Genomic DNA, 17,878 nt, shown 5'->3' with positions numbered 1-17,878 from the left:
CTGGTGGTTAGTAGGGGTGAGTATAAAATTTTCATACAGGAAAAACAGCAAAACTAGCGTAAAACAGTAAATAGCGGAGTTCCTTGGGAATTAGCTAAGGTCAAGGATAACAACTTTGTTTGCATTTATTCATTGATACATTTTTAAAGAAATTGCAGCAAGTTTGAGATAAAATGCTGTTTTTGTGGCTGCCTGCAAAAAAACACCAGAAGTCACTAGAGCTGAATTCTGGAAAACAGCAAAAAAAAAAAAAAAAAAAAAAGATGCAAAATTGGGTTTCAATGATAGTCAAAATATAGTTTTTCTGACAGTAATATACTTTGACATAGCACCTATTTTACAAGAACATGAATATATTTTACGAAAACACAGTGGAAGTTGTTCTAATTTGGGTTATTTGAACCTTGTGTCCGCCTGCAAAGATCGTATCAGGTACGAAGTCAGTTTTAAAAATGCAGCCATTAAGACATAAGAGTGTTTTCTTCAGGTGTTTAGATGCAGTAATCATACTATTCATTTTGTGATGCTGATTGTCCAAATGCCTACGATATGTCACCTTATATGTCACGTCTTCAAACCGGAGAAAACCAGTTGTTCCCAGGAATGTTGCTGTGTTTTATACCAGCGTCACAAACACTACCGCCCAAATCTGACGAGCTTACACGGTGACACGTTCCGACTAATGAATGCAGTAGAGGGACTTTATTGAAAGAATTAAAAAAAAAGAGTATATCTTATATAAGACATCATACCGACCTGATCTTTTCTTGGATGTGGAGTTGTTGTTGTTGTTGGCAGCAACTTTCTTGTTTTTTTTCATAAAATGACAAAACAGTGTTTCGAAGCTCTCAGACCCTGCAGGCGCTCTCGGTGCACCTACAGGCTCCCTAGAAACAGGCAGGTAGATGCACAAAAAAAAAGGCCCATTACTTTACACAACCAACAGAGTGCATACCAGTTATAGTAGAAGTACATAAGCCAGTGTTACTTATAAGGAGCAGAGGTAAATAAATATTAAAATAAATATTTTACTTCATTTTACCTAAACTCAATGAGCAACAGATTATAAAAACATACCTAATAAGGGAATCATTTAATGAACGATTAAATAAAGTTACATTCACATTCGACAAAATACAGTTTTGCTTTGAGGAAACAATCCCTTAACGGTTTTACATTAACGACAACCGCAACTCATATTCAGAACGATTATTTCCTGTGAGCAACAACATTTTCATTTGGTTAGTTGTCTTTACGTTCGATATTTTCAGAGGGTTAGTAAATGAAACGTGGCATTGCTGATGTTTACCTCATGCTGTTGTAAAAACTCACAAATTAAAAACGCAGTAACACTCAGAGACACATTCTAGTCACACGCAAGTCAATTTTTTTCTCTCCTAAAAAAGCAACTCCTTTCGATGTTTTTATTTTTAAATCATACATGCCATCCCGCTATCACGACAAGGAGACCATATAAAATGAAAAGTCCACACTTTGGAAGTGTCAGCCAACAACTCATGGGTATCACAAGGCACAGAAACACAAAGCGTTTATAGAGAGTCTCCCCTGTTGCTGAGGCTGTGGAGAGAGAAAGCGAAAGGCATTAGTAGAGGAGGGGGAAAAGACATGGCTGACACACTACAGTCCTACAGTCACATCAAGCACAACTCTGGTTAGCATGAACAGAGTGGCTTCACCATGCTGACAGGAGAAAAGATGGCAGGGAGGGGGTAGAATGGCCATTAAACAACAGTCACATGAAAAAAAACCAAAAAAAAAAAACCAAACCACTGGGACAACAAATGGGACAAGAATTTTAGTTTCAGGATCACCGTTATTGATTCGTCGTTGAAGAAGAAAATTTTACATGCATGATACTTTTGGACATGGAACAATTTTTTTAAAGGGGAATATTCAATTCTGAGGGTTAAAATACATTTAAACACTATATTCTTGTTTGGTCAAACTCACACCAAACTAGACACCTTGCTGTAGAAATACCGACACTACTAATACGACCAAATTAGGTCTTTATACTGTATTATAAAATTAAAAAATGAAAGTAAAATATTGAATCTAGCCAACTGATTGTTTGTTCATTTCGTGAAAAAAAAATAGTCAGTGTAATTCCCCTTTAAATGAAAAAATTTAAGGCCCCACCTGCTAACCTCTCCCCTTTCAGACATGGACTCAACCCTTACCTATTATGGTGTAGAGGACCTGGTCACAACAATGCTGCCCAGATAGCTGAGATCAATCAAAAACAAAGAAGGTAAGACTACCAAAGCCTGGAAGGACAAAGTTTTTTCTTTTTTTTAAATCATCCAACGCTATTCTAGATGAGGATGGTGGACATTGCAAGAGATGAGTGCAGGCTCATCCCTGGCAAGGAAGGCCGCCTAAGAAGGCCACCTGATGAAGAAAGCACTGAGTCAGTGGGAGTGGAAGAGAGAGCGATGAGTGAATGAGCTGGAGAAGATGACATGAGATGGCCAGCCCATAAAAAAGGACAAAAAAGTCATGAAATTATCGTTAGAAAATAACTGAACCATTTAAAAGTCTACAAAAATGTAACGTCAAAAACCAAGATAGCAAAGTTAAAGCTTACTTCTGTAAGATAACAAAAGTATAAAACACTGAAATAGCAGAAAAGGTTTTATATGTAAGTAAAAATGTGATTTCAGATGTGTATTTAACAGAAGCTACTGTTGAATTGTTTTAAAATCAAAACAGCAAAAGCATGAAGGGCACTGCTTTTGCAGATTGGCAGATGAAAACGTGATCTTTGTCATGTTTTTGGAACTGCCAATGGTGCAGTTCACCTACCCTGGTGAGGGCTCTGAGGGCAGCATCTCTTCGTCTGTCCTCCTTTGTGATGGCAGCTGACCAAAAGCATCACTGCTCTCCGCTGGGGGCGAGGGGGACTGTGACGGATAGCTGGCTGCTGCAGTGGCAAAGGCCACATGGGCACCATAGCCCAGGCCAGGCAGGCGGATGGAGCCTGAGCCCAGGGTGGGAGAAGTGGCAGGGGAAGAGGACAGAGACCTCCGGGAGAAGGTGATGTGGCGCATGCTTTCAGGTATCTCCTGTGAACGTGAGGAGCGTAGGACGCCCTGCCGTGGTGGCGGGCGCACCAGGATGTCGGGCGAGCCAGCTCGAGAGCTAGGAGGTGTCTGAGTGAGGGGTGAGAGGCGTGATGGCTGCAGTACCACCTGCTGTGGGCCCAGTTCCAGGCGGCGTGCCGCCCTCGGGCTCAGCCACGGCTCGTCCGAGCTCTCACTGCGTAGCGTGCTGGGGCTCCCTGCTCGGCCTGGGTAAGGCAACACTGGTATGCCCATCCCGTGGGCAGTGTGTCTCAACTGCCCCACGATCTGGGCCTGTTGCATAGCTGCATGAGTGCTCGCTAGGCCCTGAGAAGGGAGCGCTTCCAGCCGCAGGAACGCCGAGCTGGAGGGGGCGTGGCTACGCAACGGGTAGGGTGGCGGTTCGGGCACGTCTCGGCGGAGATGGGGGGGAGGAGGGTGTGGTGGCAAAACGACACAGGCACCCTCCTGACCTAGAAAGGGGAAGTCAGGAGGGCGCCAAGTGTCAGTAGAGCGAGAGGAGGGTGGGCCATGTGCCAGCGGAAGGGTGTGGCCAGAAGCAATGGTGGGATGGTGGAAAGACCCCTCGGTGGGGCACGGTGGTGAGGAGGACATGGCTGAGCTGCGTGGGCTCACATCAGCTGCGTAGAACGGAGGATGCAGCTCCAGCTCGGCACCACTACCTACATAGCCATAGAAAGGGCCCGGAGGAAAGATTCTGTGAAAGTGGGACACTCGGCTCTGCCCTGTGGCCTGAAGCCCGCTACCCTCCAAGATGCTCGTACCTTCCATAGGCCTGTGGAAGCGGGGGCTGTAGGCTGGGGGCTGCACCATGTAGGACTCCTGGCTTGAGGACACAGGCGAAATCTGCGGCCTGAGTGTGGCCATAACAGGGGGGAGGGGGCCAGGTTCATCATTCTCTTCATCTGACTGTCTGAACTCAGGGTACAGGTCTGACTCCTCTACGAAGGGGAAGCCCTCAATGCGCCGTTGCTTCAGTGATGTGTCTGTGTCCGATGGCTCCATGACGAAGCGGCCATCTGGCCCGCGGCTGATCAGCTCAATGGGAGTGGTGACCTCGGCCTCGTGCTTTGACACGCTGTACTTTTTGCCTGTTATTGCTCGCTTGGTTCGCTTGTACAGTGAGAGCTCCTTCTCCTTTCTTGGGCTTGGCAGCTTTTTGACATAGAGGCCAGGTGTGCCTACACTGGCCAGAGACGGGGGACGGGAGGAAGCGATGCTCTCTGGACTGATTTTCCCAGAGGACAGCCTGTGAATCAGAGCAGACACAGTGCTTATTATTCTGTAGAATACGGCTTAAAGATATATTAGGTATTTTACGAGTCTCTCTTTTAATAATTCAAGGCATTGAAGTGTATTTTGTTATAGTTAGACTATAATATAAACACTATTTGTATTTTTTATTGCTATCACACAAAACAGGTTCACACAATATGTCACTTTCACTGAAGATGAAACAAAAGACAGTGTCATGGTGCACCATGAGTTGACAACAGAATGGAAACAAGAGACAATAAGATTGAATAGCAGTAGAGACAGGCTCGATATTTGACTGCCATATCTGCCATATAGCTCTCAACCTTCAAACATAATGGCTTAATAATAATCAATAATCTTCTACCTCAAGAAAAAATTATCTGTAGGTAAACCTAGGAGCAGCAGTGTATTCTATTATGCCAAAGGGGTGTTAACCAATGTCTAGTCTAAGTCCGCACCACAAAAGAAGAAAGCATGCAGCTAAAGCAGCGAGACGCATTCAGCGCCACGTGCTGGGAAAGGGATAAGGTGCAGGCACTCACTGAGGACTGGTGGATGGGGGCCTGTAGCTGCTCCTGTCTGGCTCTTCCCAATAGGGCTCAATGCCAGGCAAAGGGGTAAGAGGAGGCCTGCGGTAAGAGACACAATAGAGAGGAGGGGCAAGAGGCGGCCATCAGACCCGACCGGGTTTCCAAACAGTGATGCAAAGATGGATGAAGATGGATGGAAACATGGGATTAGAATTTACAAAAACCGCCACGAAATCAGAATGGGATTAAATGCCTTCCTCAATTTGGGCTGGGGGTAACAGTGAAGTCTGGGTAAACTTCAAAATGCTGTTTAAATGTTTAGGTGGCCATGGCTGCACTAATCAGTTCTCAGAAGCTCATGTATAAGCATCATGGTGACACTGATGATTGATCAGGCTCCGCCTCAGCAAACTATGGGGAAGCTGCATGAGATCGGTGGTAATTGCAAATCAATGCATCTTGCTGACCGAAAAGCAGATGTAAGCACAGATGCATTTTTAGCAGTCATTCAGTTGGTCACTCAAATCCTCTTCCATGCATCCCTCACAGGAAACACGGTGGCTGCTATGGTCAGCCTTTTGGTCTACCACTCTGTACATGCACTTCCTCTTATACTCACTGCCACACACAATCTCTCTCTCTCTCTCTCTCTCTCTCTCTCTCTCTCTCTCTCGCTTTCACACACACACTCACGCATGCAAGCAGCATCTCAACATATCTGTTAAACTGCAAAGTATGATGGATGTTGCGATGCATCAATACTTACGGAGACTCGATACTTTTCCTGGTGTGAGTTATTGACAATGGGGGATCTAGACACAAAGACAAAGCAACAATATTTTTTAATTCAATAATTTACATGCCTATAAGATAGTTATAGGATCAAGGTGCATTGAAGCACTTCGTATTTAAACATACACACCGAATGAAACCTTTGTTAGAAAATGTTAGTAGGGAGTTGGGTTTTTTCCTCTCTGCTTTTTTTTTAAAGTTACAGTTAATTTATATAATTACATTTTGCTCAAGATTGTGTCATAATCAGCTGGTTACTCTGTTGCTCTTCTTTTTATTTGTTAACTTCGATCCATACACTACGGTGGCTGAGAAGTGCAAAACACATTAACAAATCCGAAAGCAAAACAACAAATCCGAAAAAACATTAACAAATCCGAAAACAAAACAACAAATCCAAAAAAACATTAACAAATCCGAAAACAAACAACAAATCCGAAAAAACATTAACAAATCCGAAAACACATTAACAAATCCGAAAACAAAACAACAAATCCGAAAACAAAACAACAAATCCGAAAACACAACGACAATTCAGACAACACGGAAGAGGTTGGTATAGTTTGTGATTGGAACACTTAGCAATCATTGAACAAGACACCTGTCACTCAAGGTATACATGAAGTTCTGCTGCAGGGAAAAGTTGGAATGGATGGATGCAATGGATTACTGTGGATTAATTTACACATTACACATAAGATTCCATACCTGTATATCGGTAAGTTTCCATTCACAAACGAAACCTACCGTTTACGGGTTGTCTGAATTGTTGTTGTGTTTTCGGATTTGTTAATGTGTTATTGTGTTTTGCACTTCTCGGCCACCGTAATACACACATAATTCATGTTACTTGTTACTTGTAAATTTTCCAATTTAGTTGGTGTAATGTGGAGCAACTGCCCAGTTAAAATCTTGTATGTGACTTGGCCAGTGTACAGTTATGAAACAGAACTCACCTCGCTTGCGCTTGAGCTTGCGGCGGTGCTGTTTGTTCACAAAGCACGCAGCTAGCGTGCTAAAAAGTATGGCGGCGGCTAGGAAGCAAATTGTAGCCACAATCCCAGCCACCACTGGCCTTGCCAGCCCCTCGTCAGAGATCTCTGTGGGAGGGAAGGGGTCTGAGAGAGGAGACACACTGCAGAGCATGAAATAAGATGGAAGCAAAGCAGCCAACTAGCATGCAGTTATTCACAGAGCAGCCAATAAAGCATCTATGTTATTTTGTTCTAATAATCTACTGGCATACATTTTGTGAACAGACGTGTACTAACGCTACAAAGCATGGGAAAGAAGCACGCTATCTGTTACGATCAGCAGGGGGCAATGAGGTACCACATGGTAAAAGCTGCTAAAGCTGTGATATCATGAGAGCTAAAAATAGCTTTTTCAAATTCTTACCTGTGCTTGACACTCCCACTACATTACTGCTTTCACTAATGAGATCATCCATGACTGCAAGGGCACGGAATTCATACCATGAGTCCTAGAATAAGAGGGACAGAAAAAACATATTACAACGTTCTCAAAGTGGGTTAACATGGTGTAGGTCAAATATCACCAGAGACCAGAGGGCCAGAGAAATATCACATGTCCACCACTGCTATTACAAGACTGAATTAAAAATAAAATAAATCTATATCTCTATTAATAGCAACAAAGAAATTTAGTACAAGCGTTTCAGTCAGTGGGGAAAAGCCAAAAAAGCTTTGGTTTAAAGGTAAAAAAAAAAAAAAAAAAGGATTTAGCTGAGCTGATAGCAAAGTGTCTAGGTTGGAATAAAATCAGGATGAAACTAGACTACAGATAGACGGTTTCCTGATGTACTTGTGTGCCTAATGTGCATGATGATATTTTAAATATAAACAGTGCATGTACTGTTTTTTTTCCTCTCAAACTTCCAATCAATCAATTAAATGGTTAAAAGTACTAAAACGAAGAAAACATCCATTGGCTTAAAGAGTCAAATTAAGACTTTTTAAAGATCTCCAGATCCCCTTTTTATTTGTATAAGGAAAGTCCAAAAAAATTATAATTTGATGGATTTCAGTACAAGTACACAAATCGCCGTTATTTCTTTTACCGGAATGAGGTCTCTAGCCATGATCTCAGTTTCATCTGTTGGAATTAAGTCGTCGAGCACTTCCCACCTCTCTCCTAGGCGAAACTCAACAATGTAACGATCTATGGGTGAAGTGTGGTTGGCTGGAGGAAGCCATGTCAACAGTACACCCTGCTGTGTCCGGTTAGCTGTGAGGCACCGCGGTGGGGTAAGAAGCACCAGTGGTTCCGGAGTACTTATAGGGTACACTGAGAGGGAAAAAAAATCATAACCAAAAGCGCACACACACACACACACACACACACACACACACACACACACACACACACACACACACACACACACACACACGATAACAGGTACAAAGGTGTTTGATTCTCCAGCCCAAAGGAGCAATAAATGTTGAAAGATTGTATGGATTTAGAGACCAACTGCACCCTACAGAGTGCGTACATGGATGTGAGACCCACCTACTGTATTCACAGTGACTACCTCACTGAACGGGCCTGTGCCCAGCTTGTTCTGGGCCAGCACACTGAACTGATATGCTGTCTTTGGCTCCAAGCCCTGCACCACCAACCAGGTCTGAGAGCTGGGCACAGGAATGGACAGCCAATCATGAGGACCCAGATCTGTCTTCTTCTTCCTGTTTGAAAGACAGAGTGAGACCCCAAAGAAAATCCTACCTACGAAATAAAAATTGAAAAATAAAGGGAACACTAACACTAGACTAATAAATGCGTTACTAATAAATTGCATTAAATGTCTTAAATAAATCATCTGAAAAGACTGCTTTTGGAAAGTCTTATATGATTCTACAGAATTTACGGGTGAAGACAATTTCTAGTCAACAGTACAAAACAAAATGCTGCTAAGGGACATTATGTGCTAGGGGACCTACACAGGGCCATACCAGACCGAAAAGGTCTGCTCAAAGCCACCATCATATCCGGGTTCCCAAGAGACATTAGCTGAGGTTGTGGACACCGAGACACGGACATTGGCTGGCGCGTGGGGACTGGTGCCTGAAACACAGAAAAACTCTGTCATTGTTCACTCCTTCCAATGCAGACGAATCTAATTGTGTCTTATTTTAACCTATTGAAGTTCTTTTTAAGCAGATTCTAATGAATATTCATCAATCACTTGACCTCGATCATTATTCGTAAAATTGTTTACTGGAGGAAAAACCAGTTGGAAAAAACATTCCTGTTCTACAGGAGCCCCTGAATTTGTGTAAATTTAAATGATATCAACCTAGATTATTGAATACTTTGTCAATTTTAACTTTTTATTTGACTTGCATTAAATAATTTAATACAAAGGCTCTAATGTGCAATTTTGGGCAAAAACAACAAAATCAAAACACACACACACACACACACACACACACACACACACACACACAGACACACACACACACACACACACACACACACACTTTAAAAACAACAGCAAAATCAAAAACACAACACTAAGCAAAACAGTAAGGAAAGATCCCTTGTTGCCTTCTGATTGGACATGGGGGTATGATTATCACAGTGAAAAGGAACACTGCTTTTTCAGGCTGCTGTTGTCTTAGTCTAGCAAATATGTTTGAATGATTTAAGTTATTTTTTTTTATGTACAAAATTGTATTGTTTTGTTCTTACTGTGGTAAATGCTTAGAAGCTATTCCAAGTTCTGCTGCGCTTATGTTAGATGTTCTTCCAGAAAGCAGGGTTAATCTAGATGCACGCAAATTATTGAGCTTTTAGAGACTTATTGGTAAAAGCACAAAATTTGAAAAATGAGCATCTATGAGCAATTATACAAGCAAAAAAGAACAAAACAAAAAAGTTCAATTCATCTTAAAAACAAAGCAAAAAAAGAACAAAACAAAAACGCAAGAATCTATGCGCATGTAGGCGTTTTAAATTTTATTGTATTAATATATTTATCTATTTATTTTTACAAAACCAAGCTCAGTTATATTGAGCAATTCAAATTCTACAGTAAAATTAAATTATTGGTTTCGCTGTTCTGTTTTTTATTTTGTTGTTGAATATTTGTTGTTGAATTGAAATTTGAGTTTTGTTTATTGTATTTTTTCTTTTCTTGTATTTTTGCTTTTCTTGTATTTTATTTTTGCTTTTTTTTTTAATCTGCTTATGTGTATTTATGACTGTTAAAGTCTTTTACACTTTAGCGCTTTCACCAATTATTGAAAAAAATTGTTAAAATTTGTCATTGTTTGGTAAAATTGTGAAAATTTCACATTAATGACTTCATAAATGAGGCCAAATGACTAGGATAAAACAGTTACAGATAAATTACCTACAATGAAATATTTATAGCTGTGATTTTGAAAAGTTTAGTCATCCATTCATTTATCCATCCATTAATTCATTAGTTTGTTTGTTTGTTCGTTCATTCAAGGTGAGTAGTTACTTTTAGGGTCAAAAATGACCATTAAATTCAGAAAAATAGAAAAACCTGTAAAAGCCCATGCAAGTGGGATTTAAAAAAAAAAAACAGTTAAAGGCAGGGTCTCCGATTTTTGAAATGTCGACATTTGAAATCACCAAAACAAACACGCCCCTAACCCAAATGGGTCCCACCCCTGTATTGATAGCTCCGCCCACACATACATACGCAACCCAGGCAACTAATTGAAAGAAATGTGTCTTTATCATAGCTGAAGGGAAGAACAATACGATTGCAGATAAACAAACAAGCAAAAATAACACACAAGCATAATCATGCGAAGGACGGCATATATTAGTTCTGTGTAACAAAGAAAAACCAACGTTACTCACCTATCGAGAAGGAAAAAAGCGCATCGGCGTCTTAAAGTTGGCCACATATTCACAGATTGGAGTTTCCCAAGTCAATAATTCCTGGGCTAAACGCTGTTACTAGCAAAACGCCGTTGTAGCTGCCTGTCTACATTACTACGATAGAAAAGAGGTGTTATTTGTGTAGTAACAGCGTTTAGCTCAGGAGTTATTGACTCGGGAAACTCCAATCTGTGAATATGCGCCAATTTCCTGCTCCTTCAGTTCTCTCCAGCGCTGGAAAGCTGATCCTATATTAACACGTCCTACTTCTTGCCTTATCGTAAGTCTTTATTCGCTTTCTTTCTTTGTTTTTATCCTGCATGTCAATGTTAAAACCGCTTTCTGCTAATGTCACACATGCGCACTGAACACTCTCTCTTGTCTCATATTGACAAGACCCGCCCCTTTCTGCTCATTGGCTACACGTTTGTTTGTTTTTTTTGTTTTAATTTTTGTTTATTATTCAGCCCGACTCAGTTTTCTGGAGCATTTCTCAAAAATCGGGGACCCTGCCGGACACGGACAGTTAAAGTGTCACGATCAGGAGACCCTCTAGACGCTCTCTCATCAGAGCAGTGCAGCCTTATCAAGCATTATAATTACCACCAAATTCATGAATGCATGAATGCATGAATTCCTGTCATCAAACAACCAATACAGGTTACTATAAAAGTATAAGACATGACATTTGGGAAGGAGAACCTGCAGACTTTACAGACATATCACATAATGACACTCCAGTTGTTTAGATGCCAATCTAACCCAGTACACTTCACAGAATATCACATAACACACAGGCTTGTGGGACACCAGCTTTGTGAATCTTAAATAGATTCTAAAAGCAGGATGTTTTGTGTACTGTAGTATTGACCCAAGACCAAAACTTACACCAAATTGTCCATACAGTACTTCTATTCCTAAAAGTTATTTTAAGCATACATTTCAGATCAATTAGACAAGCTTGTATAATAGGGATTTGTGCTTAAAATGATAAATGACAAAATCAATATACCTATTACAAAAAGTCTTGTGCTGGCAGTGATGCTTGTGACGACGTTAGTAGCGACGCATTCCCATTCCCCATGATCCTCTTTGCTCAGCGACACAAACTGTAAGCTGCCACTTGGTAAGATGTTGTGCTTGCTTCTACTTGGCTTTCCTACCTGTAATCACACAAATCACACAAATCACTATATACAGTAAAAACTATATCATTAATATTGTAAGGCCAAATAGTTGTATTTCCTTACATTCTGGACTGTGGGGTGTTGTTTTTTTTTGTTTCTTTTGAAACCTCATCCTGACTCTTTACCGTTCTTGAAGGAGTTAACCTCTTTTTACCAGAGGCAGCGTTGTCCATGTTCAGCATTAAACATCAGGGCTTTAAGAATGTGAAATATTTCTGTTTTTAACTAGCCTAATATAATATATTCATAGAAATGTTCCAAAAAAAAAGTTTTTTTTTTCAAAGTTAGTGGAAATATCGACCTCATTTCTGCTCTGTGAGATGCTTAAGTTCATAAACTTCTTCAGGCGATAGAATAATACATTTGCTTATATTAAATAAAAATGTCACATAAATCGATTTCCATTTCACCGGTGGGACGGAATGCCAGCGTACTTATAAAAAGCTTTAAAGAATATATATATTAATACAAACCTGGCCTATTATGCTGTGAATGCACAGCAACTGATTACACAAATCTTATGAATTCAAAACTTTTCAACCATTTGTATTTCAGGAACAAACTGTTCGTGTTGCCATGCCATAATAGAGATCAGTTACAAATCACAAAAATGCAAAGGCAATGAATATGTGTAATCTAAAGCACTTTTAATTACTTCCTGTTTCCCCCATAACCTATAAATGTACATCCGTGTGTTTATTGCTCAAGCTGCAGTACGTCTCAAATTCAGAAACCGTTCTTAAGAGGGTGGAAGAGAGACTTTCAGGAGGATGAGTGACAGATAGTTGCCTATTATGAAATAAGAAGAACATGAGAGAAGGCTCAAGAAACACAGTTTGAAATATTGTACTGTTTACTTCAAGGTTGATCCAACATTCACCAATTGGCCCTAAGTGTAAATCAGACTCAGGCATTCACATACATTCCCATATGTGTTGGTTTTGACCCTTGATTAGGTAAAAGCTGAAACAGGCAGAAGGTTCAACTCCTCAACCCCAACGAAAATGCTTCTACAACATTGGAGAGACCTTGCAAAAGAATTGGCAGTGGAGCAAGAGGCAAACGCAAGAGCTAGTTAGCGCAATGCATCGAAATAAACTACAGAAATCTGAGGAGTTTAGGTGATTTTTCATTCTCTAAACTCTAATAATGAGCTCATCCTGGCAGAGAGTGCTCAGAGCTTTCTGTTGATATAGAGTATAATTCAGGAGTGTAGCTCAGCAGTAGTAGCTAATGCACTGCAGATTGATACGAAGGCTGCCTACAAGAAACCGAAGCAAGACAGAAACAGTTATAAACCAGTGGTTATGTCATATTACCTTTCGAAACATCACTACTACAGTAAGTAACAACTCTCAGTGGTCTGCTATGAGAGTAGAGTCACTGTACCTTTCTCCAGGTGATGGTTGGAATCTCAGGGTCTCCAGAAGCAGCACAAGGGATGACAAGCTCCCTGCCGGCCTCCTGACGGTATTCCCCACCAGGCCTCACGTTAAAGTAAGGGGGGTCCTATATGGCAGTTGTGATATCATCATAGCAACAAAGTTACATGTGATATAACCAAAAAAACTCCTCATTACCTGGATTTCTTACAAGGGTTGGTTATTTCCTAGTCATTTTTGCTTTTATTTACTATGATTATATACTATAATGAAAAAAAAAAAACGTAGATACACAACATTTCATAAATAATAGCGGTTAACAGTACGGTAGTTCCTGCAGATAGCTTGTCGTAGCATTGCATGTCATATATACAGTACAAACCATCACTATAAGACATGTTAGACATCAATCTACAAAAAAGGGACCAACCTTTAGCACCAGAGTGGCCGGAGGGGATTGTCCCATGGTACCTAGAGCATTGTAAGGCACACAGGTGTAGGTGCCAAGGGAGTCTTCAGTCACCTCTGCTACCCGAATGCTTCCATCTGGCATTTGGCTCCAGCCAGGGTACTGTGAGAGATAAGACACAACGGAACAAGCGGTGTTCCCTATAATTTTGCACAGCATAAACAATCACCCTGCATAAACTCGCAGAGGTCACCGAGGTCAGCACAAATGGCATCATAACCACCTAACCTTTTCAACTCTTAAGGGATATCCATCTTTTTCCCATCTCACAGATAATACAGGTGGGTTGGCGTCGACTGGGCAGCGTATGATTCCTGGCAACTTTCTTGGGACATAGATGACCGGTGGCATGTTGAGAACACGGGCAGGGTCTTTAGAAAGCAGTGAAACAAAAATATCAATAGTGTACATTTCATAAACATTTATGGTATTTAGCAGACACCCTTATCCAGAGTGACTTACAATTTCTTTTGATTTATGCAATTGAGGGTTAAGGGCCTTGCTCAGATGCGGTAGATTGATGGACCTGGGATTTGAACACATGACCTTCCAATCAGTAGTCCAACACCTTAACCACTAGGCTACCATGTCCCCAATTAGGGGACACTGGAGTAATGGGGTAGAGGTCTTCACAGGTCCACTTAGATGCGAAAACCCGAGGTCGGACTCGAGACCCAAGCGGGTTCGGGTCTAAAAGTTTCACGTGTGCCTCGGACATGGGTCGGGTCTAATAATAGCAGCATCGGGTCTCGGGTAATTTAAAATGAATGTGTTTTTACCGAACGGACCCGAGAAGACCCGAACTACTGTATCTCGTGTGTGTGCATCGACTCGAGTCCTTTTCCAACCTCTCCTCTGTTTGCCAAGACCGCTTGCGACATATGGCTGGTGACGTGTGGCTGGCGGTAAGCTAATTTTCGTTGAAACAGACCTGTCAATCAATTTTGAATCCACTCTGTAGCAGTTACTTAAGCGTAGAGTTATGCAACTTTCGGGTCCAGTCGGGTTAAAAAAAAATTGCCAACGAGTCGGGTTGGACTCGGGTCAAATTTTTTCGGGTCGGGTCTTTCTTAAAAAAAAAATTATGCACGTCGGGTTCGGATAAAAAGTGATTCGGGTCACCTCGGGTCGGGTACATTTCTTTAGACCCGAGAAGACCTCTATAATAGGTTTAATGGCATACATCTCCATTAATGAATATGAAATGAAGTCCCAAAAAACATCAAACCAAGCCATGATCATAGAAACCAAGATGTTCAGATGAACTTGTGAGTAGTCCAGACAGTAGAACAAAATTCCTACTGTATATAGAACCTATATCATTTCTAAAAGAACATAAGCAAAACCATAGCTAATGTTTAACAATGAAACTTTAAAGTACAGTTGTTTAAACTATAGCCTGCCAGCATTTGTGAAACAGCATATGAGTTATTTTTACTTTTGGGCGGCTATTGAGAAGAAAGCTTGACTGTAGAAGGATATTAAAAACTGGTTACACCTACTGTACATCCTCTTCTTTCTCCATTCAATTTAAGGCTTTAACTGTTAACAAGATTTTCGAGATGATACTATTAAATAAACCAAGAAACAAAAGAGTACAAGGCAAAGACACACTGGCCATAAATACCATGTCATCCGTATTACACTGTAGACCAATCAGAGAATCATATCTATCTTATCAGACTATTCCCATGAATGCAAAATAAATGTTGCTGTGGGTAATTTGAAGCACTTTTTAATTCATTCCTCTTGTCCATCTATGTCAGGGGTCGGCAACCTTGAACACTCAAAGGGCCATTTGGACCTGTTTCCCACAGAAAAAAACACAGGGAGCCACAAAACCGATTTGACATCTAAAATGAAGATAACACTGTATATGTCGTTTTTTACCTTTATGGAAAGTATAGAAAAGACTGTAGTGTGTTGCATTTATGAAATCAGTGAACTGCTACCGAGTAAACGAAATTTTATTTCTTCAGGCAAACAAAAATATTTTAAACACTAACCTTAAGTAAAAAGACGCTGGGTCGAAGGTTACTTTCAAATAAAATGTTCAATGTCTAATTGAGTCCTCTTCGGCTCTCAAGTTTTGAAGACAGGCAAGCGTGACATCTCCAACCCCCACGCAATACCATTTTTTTCATTGGTTGTTGGGTTAAATCTTTCCCAGATATTGCTATTTTCTGATTGGCTATTGTGTAGCCTCTTTTTTGATTGGCTGATAAGTGTCAGGCTCGACTAATAACTTCGGGGGAGATGCGCTTGATTCCTGTGCGGTTCCAGACAGCGGTGCGGACTGATACATTTGGGCGCTTAAATATATGATAAATAGTCAAAAAGTTTTTCTGCATGAGAAATACGATGTGCGGCGGGAGAGCATGATAAAAGACCCAAATGCGTGACTGTCACTTTCAATGCGTGACACCTGACAGTCCTGCATGACATCAAAATTTTAACTTGTCGGTTGTAGCAAACCAAACATGAGTCTGCTTCTGTGTGTCGGATTTCACAAGTCGGCAGTTATGACGCATATTTTGAGCGACAAAAAAATTAAACACGGTTTATTTTAATGTTACAAGAGCCTCATAATCATAGAATTTAGATTTACCTTTTTTTAACTAACTAACTAACTAAAATAAAATAAATTTTAATTAAATTTTTATTTTCCAAATCTACAGGGAGCCGCAGCAGAGGGATGAAAGAGCCACTTGCGGCTCCGGAGCCGCGGGTTGCCGACCCCTGATCTATGTATTTATTTATAAAGCTGCAGTACCAAATTCAGGGGGGGAAAAAACTTGTGAGCGTTGTTATCAGGTTATCAAGAAACATAGGGGTGATACATGGATAAAATAAGATATTGTACTGTATACATTATACTCCTTATGTAGGTCATAAGATTGATCCAAAACATTCACCAGTTTATAGAGTAAATCAGACTCAAACACAGACTTCTTCATGTTTAGGTCCAGCCCCTTGGTAAGCCATTTTTGGGACAAGTTTGTCTGTGTATTGACTGTCCAATATGTTTTTTTTACTATTATTATTTTGGGAATGACTGAAGAGGATAAGTGGACTATCACTTCTCCAGGTCAATCTGACTTTTAGCTCGTAAATATTTAATGTTTGGGTTAAAGAATAAGCTCCAACATTGGATCGTTGGTGCAATGAGATTTGTAAAAGTCTTCCATTTGAACGTCTTAGGGCTAATATCAAAGGGAATTTGAGAGCTTTGCTTTTTAACCTTGCCTGGAATGTACAGTATTACAGGTCTTGGAACAAAGTCTGGTACATTTGAACCAAGACACATTAATGTAATTTCATAAGCTGCTGTATGGTACTGTCAGGATCCAGCCCGGACTTTGGCCATGTGATTTTGTTTATGTTCTGTGTCACGTGTCTGACCCGCCTTTGTTTCTTGTTGTACACCTGTTCCTGATGTGTTAACTTGTAAATCTTGTGTATTTATGCATTTGGTATTGCTTGTTGTCCTATATGTCGTGGGGGTGGGGGTAGAGAGTGCTCATGTTTTTTGAATTGTGTTGATTTTTGTGTTATTCTATTTGGGAAAAAGATCAAAAAATATATTTTAGAAAAAATAAAGCTGCATTGCGCTGGGTGATGCAACAGAAAAACATTTCCCCTATCATCCGGAGGAGCTTCTTCCTGCAGGCCATTCAGGCTCTCAACCAAGGCAACATCTAGAACTAGCTTGGACTTTTCTGGACTTGTCATATACCTGTGTCACAACCGGGAGGAGGAAGACAGGCCCAGATACAGGATAGCATCAAATGAATAGGGTTTAATAAATAATAATAATAAACACAGAACAGGAACACAGACGAAAACTAAACAGGACAATTGACGAGGGTACACTGACGATTATTGTTAAATAGACAAGAGAACGAACACACAGGTGTGCAGAGACGGGGAGGAGTAAACAAAGGCGGGGCAGAGACGTGACATAAACAGACACACATGGCCAAAAGTCCGGGCTGAGTCCTGACCGTACCCCATTTGACTTTTTTATGTTTAACGCCATTTATTTTGACTCCAGCACAAACAGTCGTAAATAGCATTTCACTCCATGTTCATTTCATACTGAGTATGATGACTAGACAATTTGAGTATGAAATTGTAAGTCTGAATAACAAGTCTGAATATAAGATATAAAAATAAGTCTGAATAACAAAACAAAATGACACGAACATCCATGACCAGGGGTCCAAGAGAGCAAAACTGGCCATGCTCACAGATAATGAGGGTAGCAATCTGTCGCTTG

General features: G+C 40.7%; 1 protein-coding gene across 5 annotated transcripts in view; it reads right to left on the bottom strand.

Annotated features, from left to right (window-relative positions):
- The window catches only part of igsf9ba (immunoglobulin superfamily, member 9Ba), an 83,493-nt gene that overhangs the window by 6,286 nt on the left and 59,329 nt on the right, over positions 1-17,878 (bottom strand). The window contains exons 8-21 of one of the 5 annotated variants that reach the window (XM_047820877.1): positions 13,828-13,970; positions 13,561-13,701; positions 13,138-13,257; positions 11,574-11,724; positions 8,644-8,767; positions 8,213-8,388; positions 7,764-7,990; positions 7,082-7,166; positions 6,640-6,801; positions 5,658-5,703; positions 4,904-4,990; positions 2,827-4,353; positions 2,202-2,247; positions 757-887 (exon numbers count right to left, since the gene is read on the bottom strand). In XM_047820877.1, coding sequence (XP_047676833.1) covers positions 2,205-2,247; positions 2,827-4,353; positions 4,904-4,990; positions 5,658-5,703; positions 6,640-6,801; positions 7,082-7,166; positions 7,764-7,990; positions 8,213-8,388; positions 8,644-8,767; positions 11,574-11,724; positions 13,138-13,257; positions 13,561-13,701; positions 13,828-13,970 — 3,032 coding nt within the window. In that variant the 3' untranslated portion in view covers positions 757-887; positions 2,202-2,204. Of the gene's footprint in view, positions 1-756; positions 2,248-2,822; positions 4,354-4,903; positions 4,991-5,657; positions 5,704-6,639; positions 6,802-7,081; positions 7,167-7,763; positions 7,991-8,212; positions 8,389-8,643; positions 8,768-11,573; positions 11,725-13,137; positions 13,258-13,560; positions 13,702-13,827; positions 13,971-17,878 lie in introns of those variants that run through there. The other 4 variants (XM_047820881.1, XM_047820878.1, XM_047820879.1 and 1 more) reach the window with 4 other exon arrangements.

Source organism: Tachysurus fulvidraco, chromosome 11 (assembly GCF_022655615.1).
Source record: "Tachysurus fulvidraco isolate hzauxx_2018 chromosome 11, HZAU_PFXX_2.0, whole genome shotgun sequence".
Lineage (NCBI taxonomy): Eukaryota > Metazoa > Chordata > Actinopteri > Siluriformes > Bagridae > Tachysurus > Tachysurus fulvidraco.
Note: the sequence above shows the minus strand (reverse complement) of the source record. Positions and strands in the feature narration are given on the sequence as shown.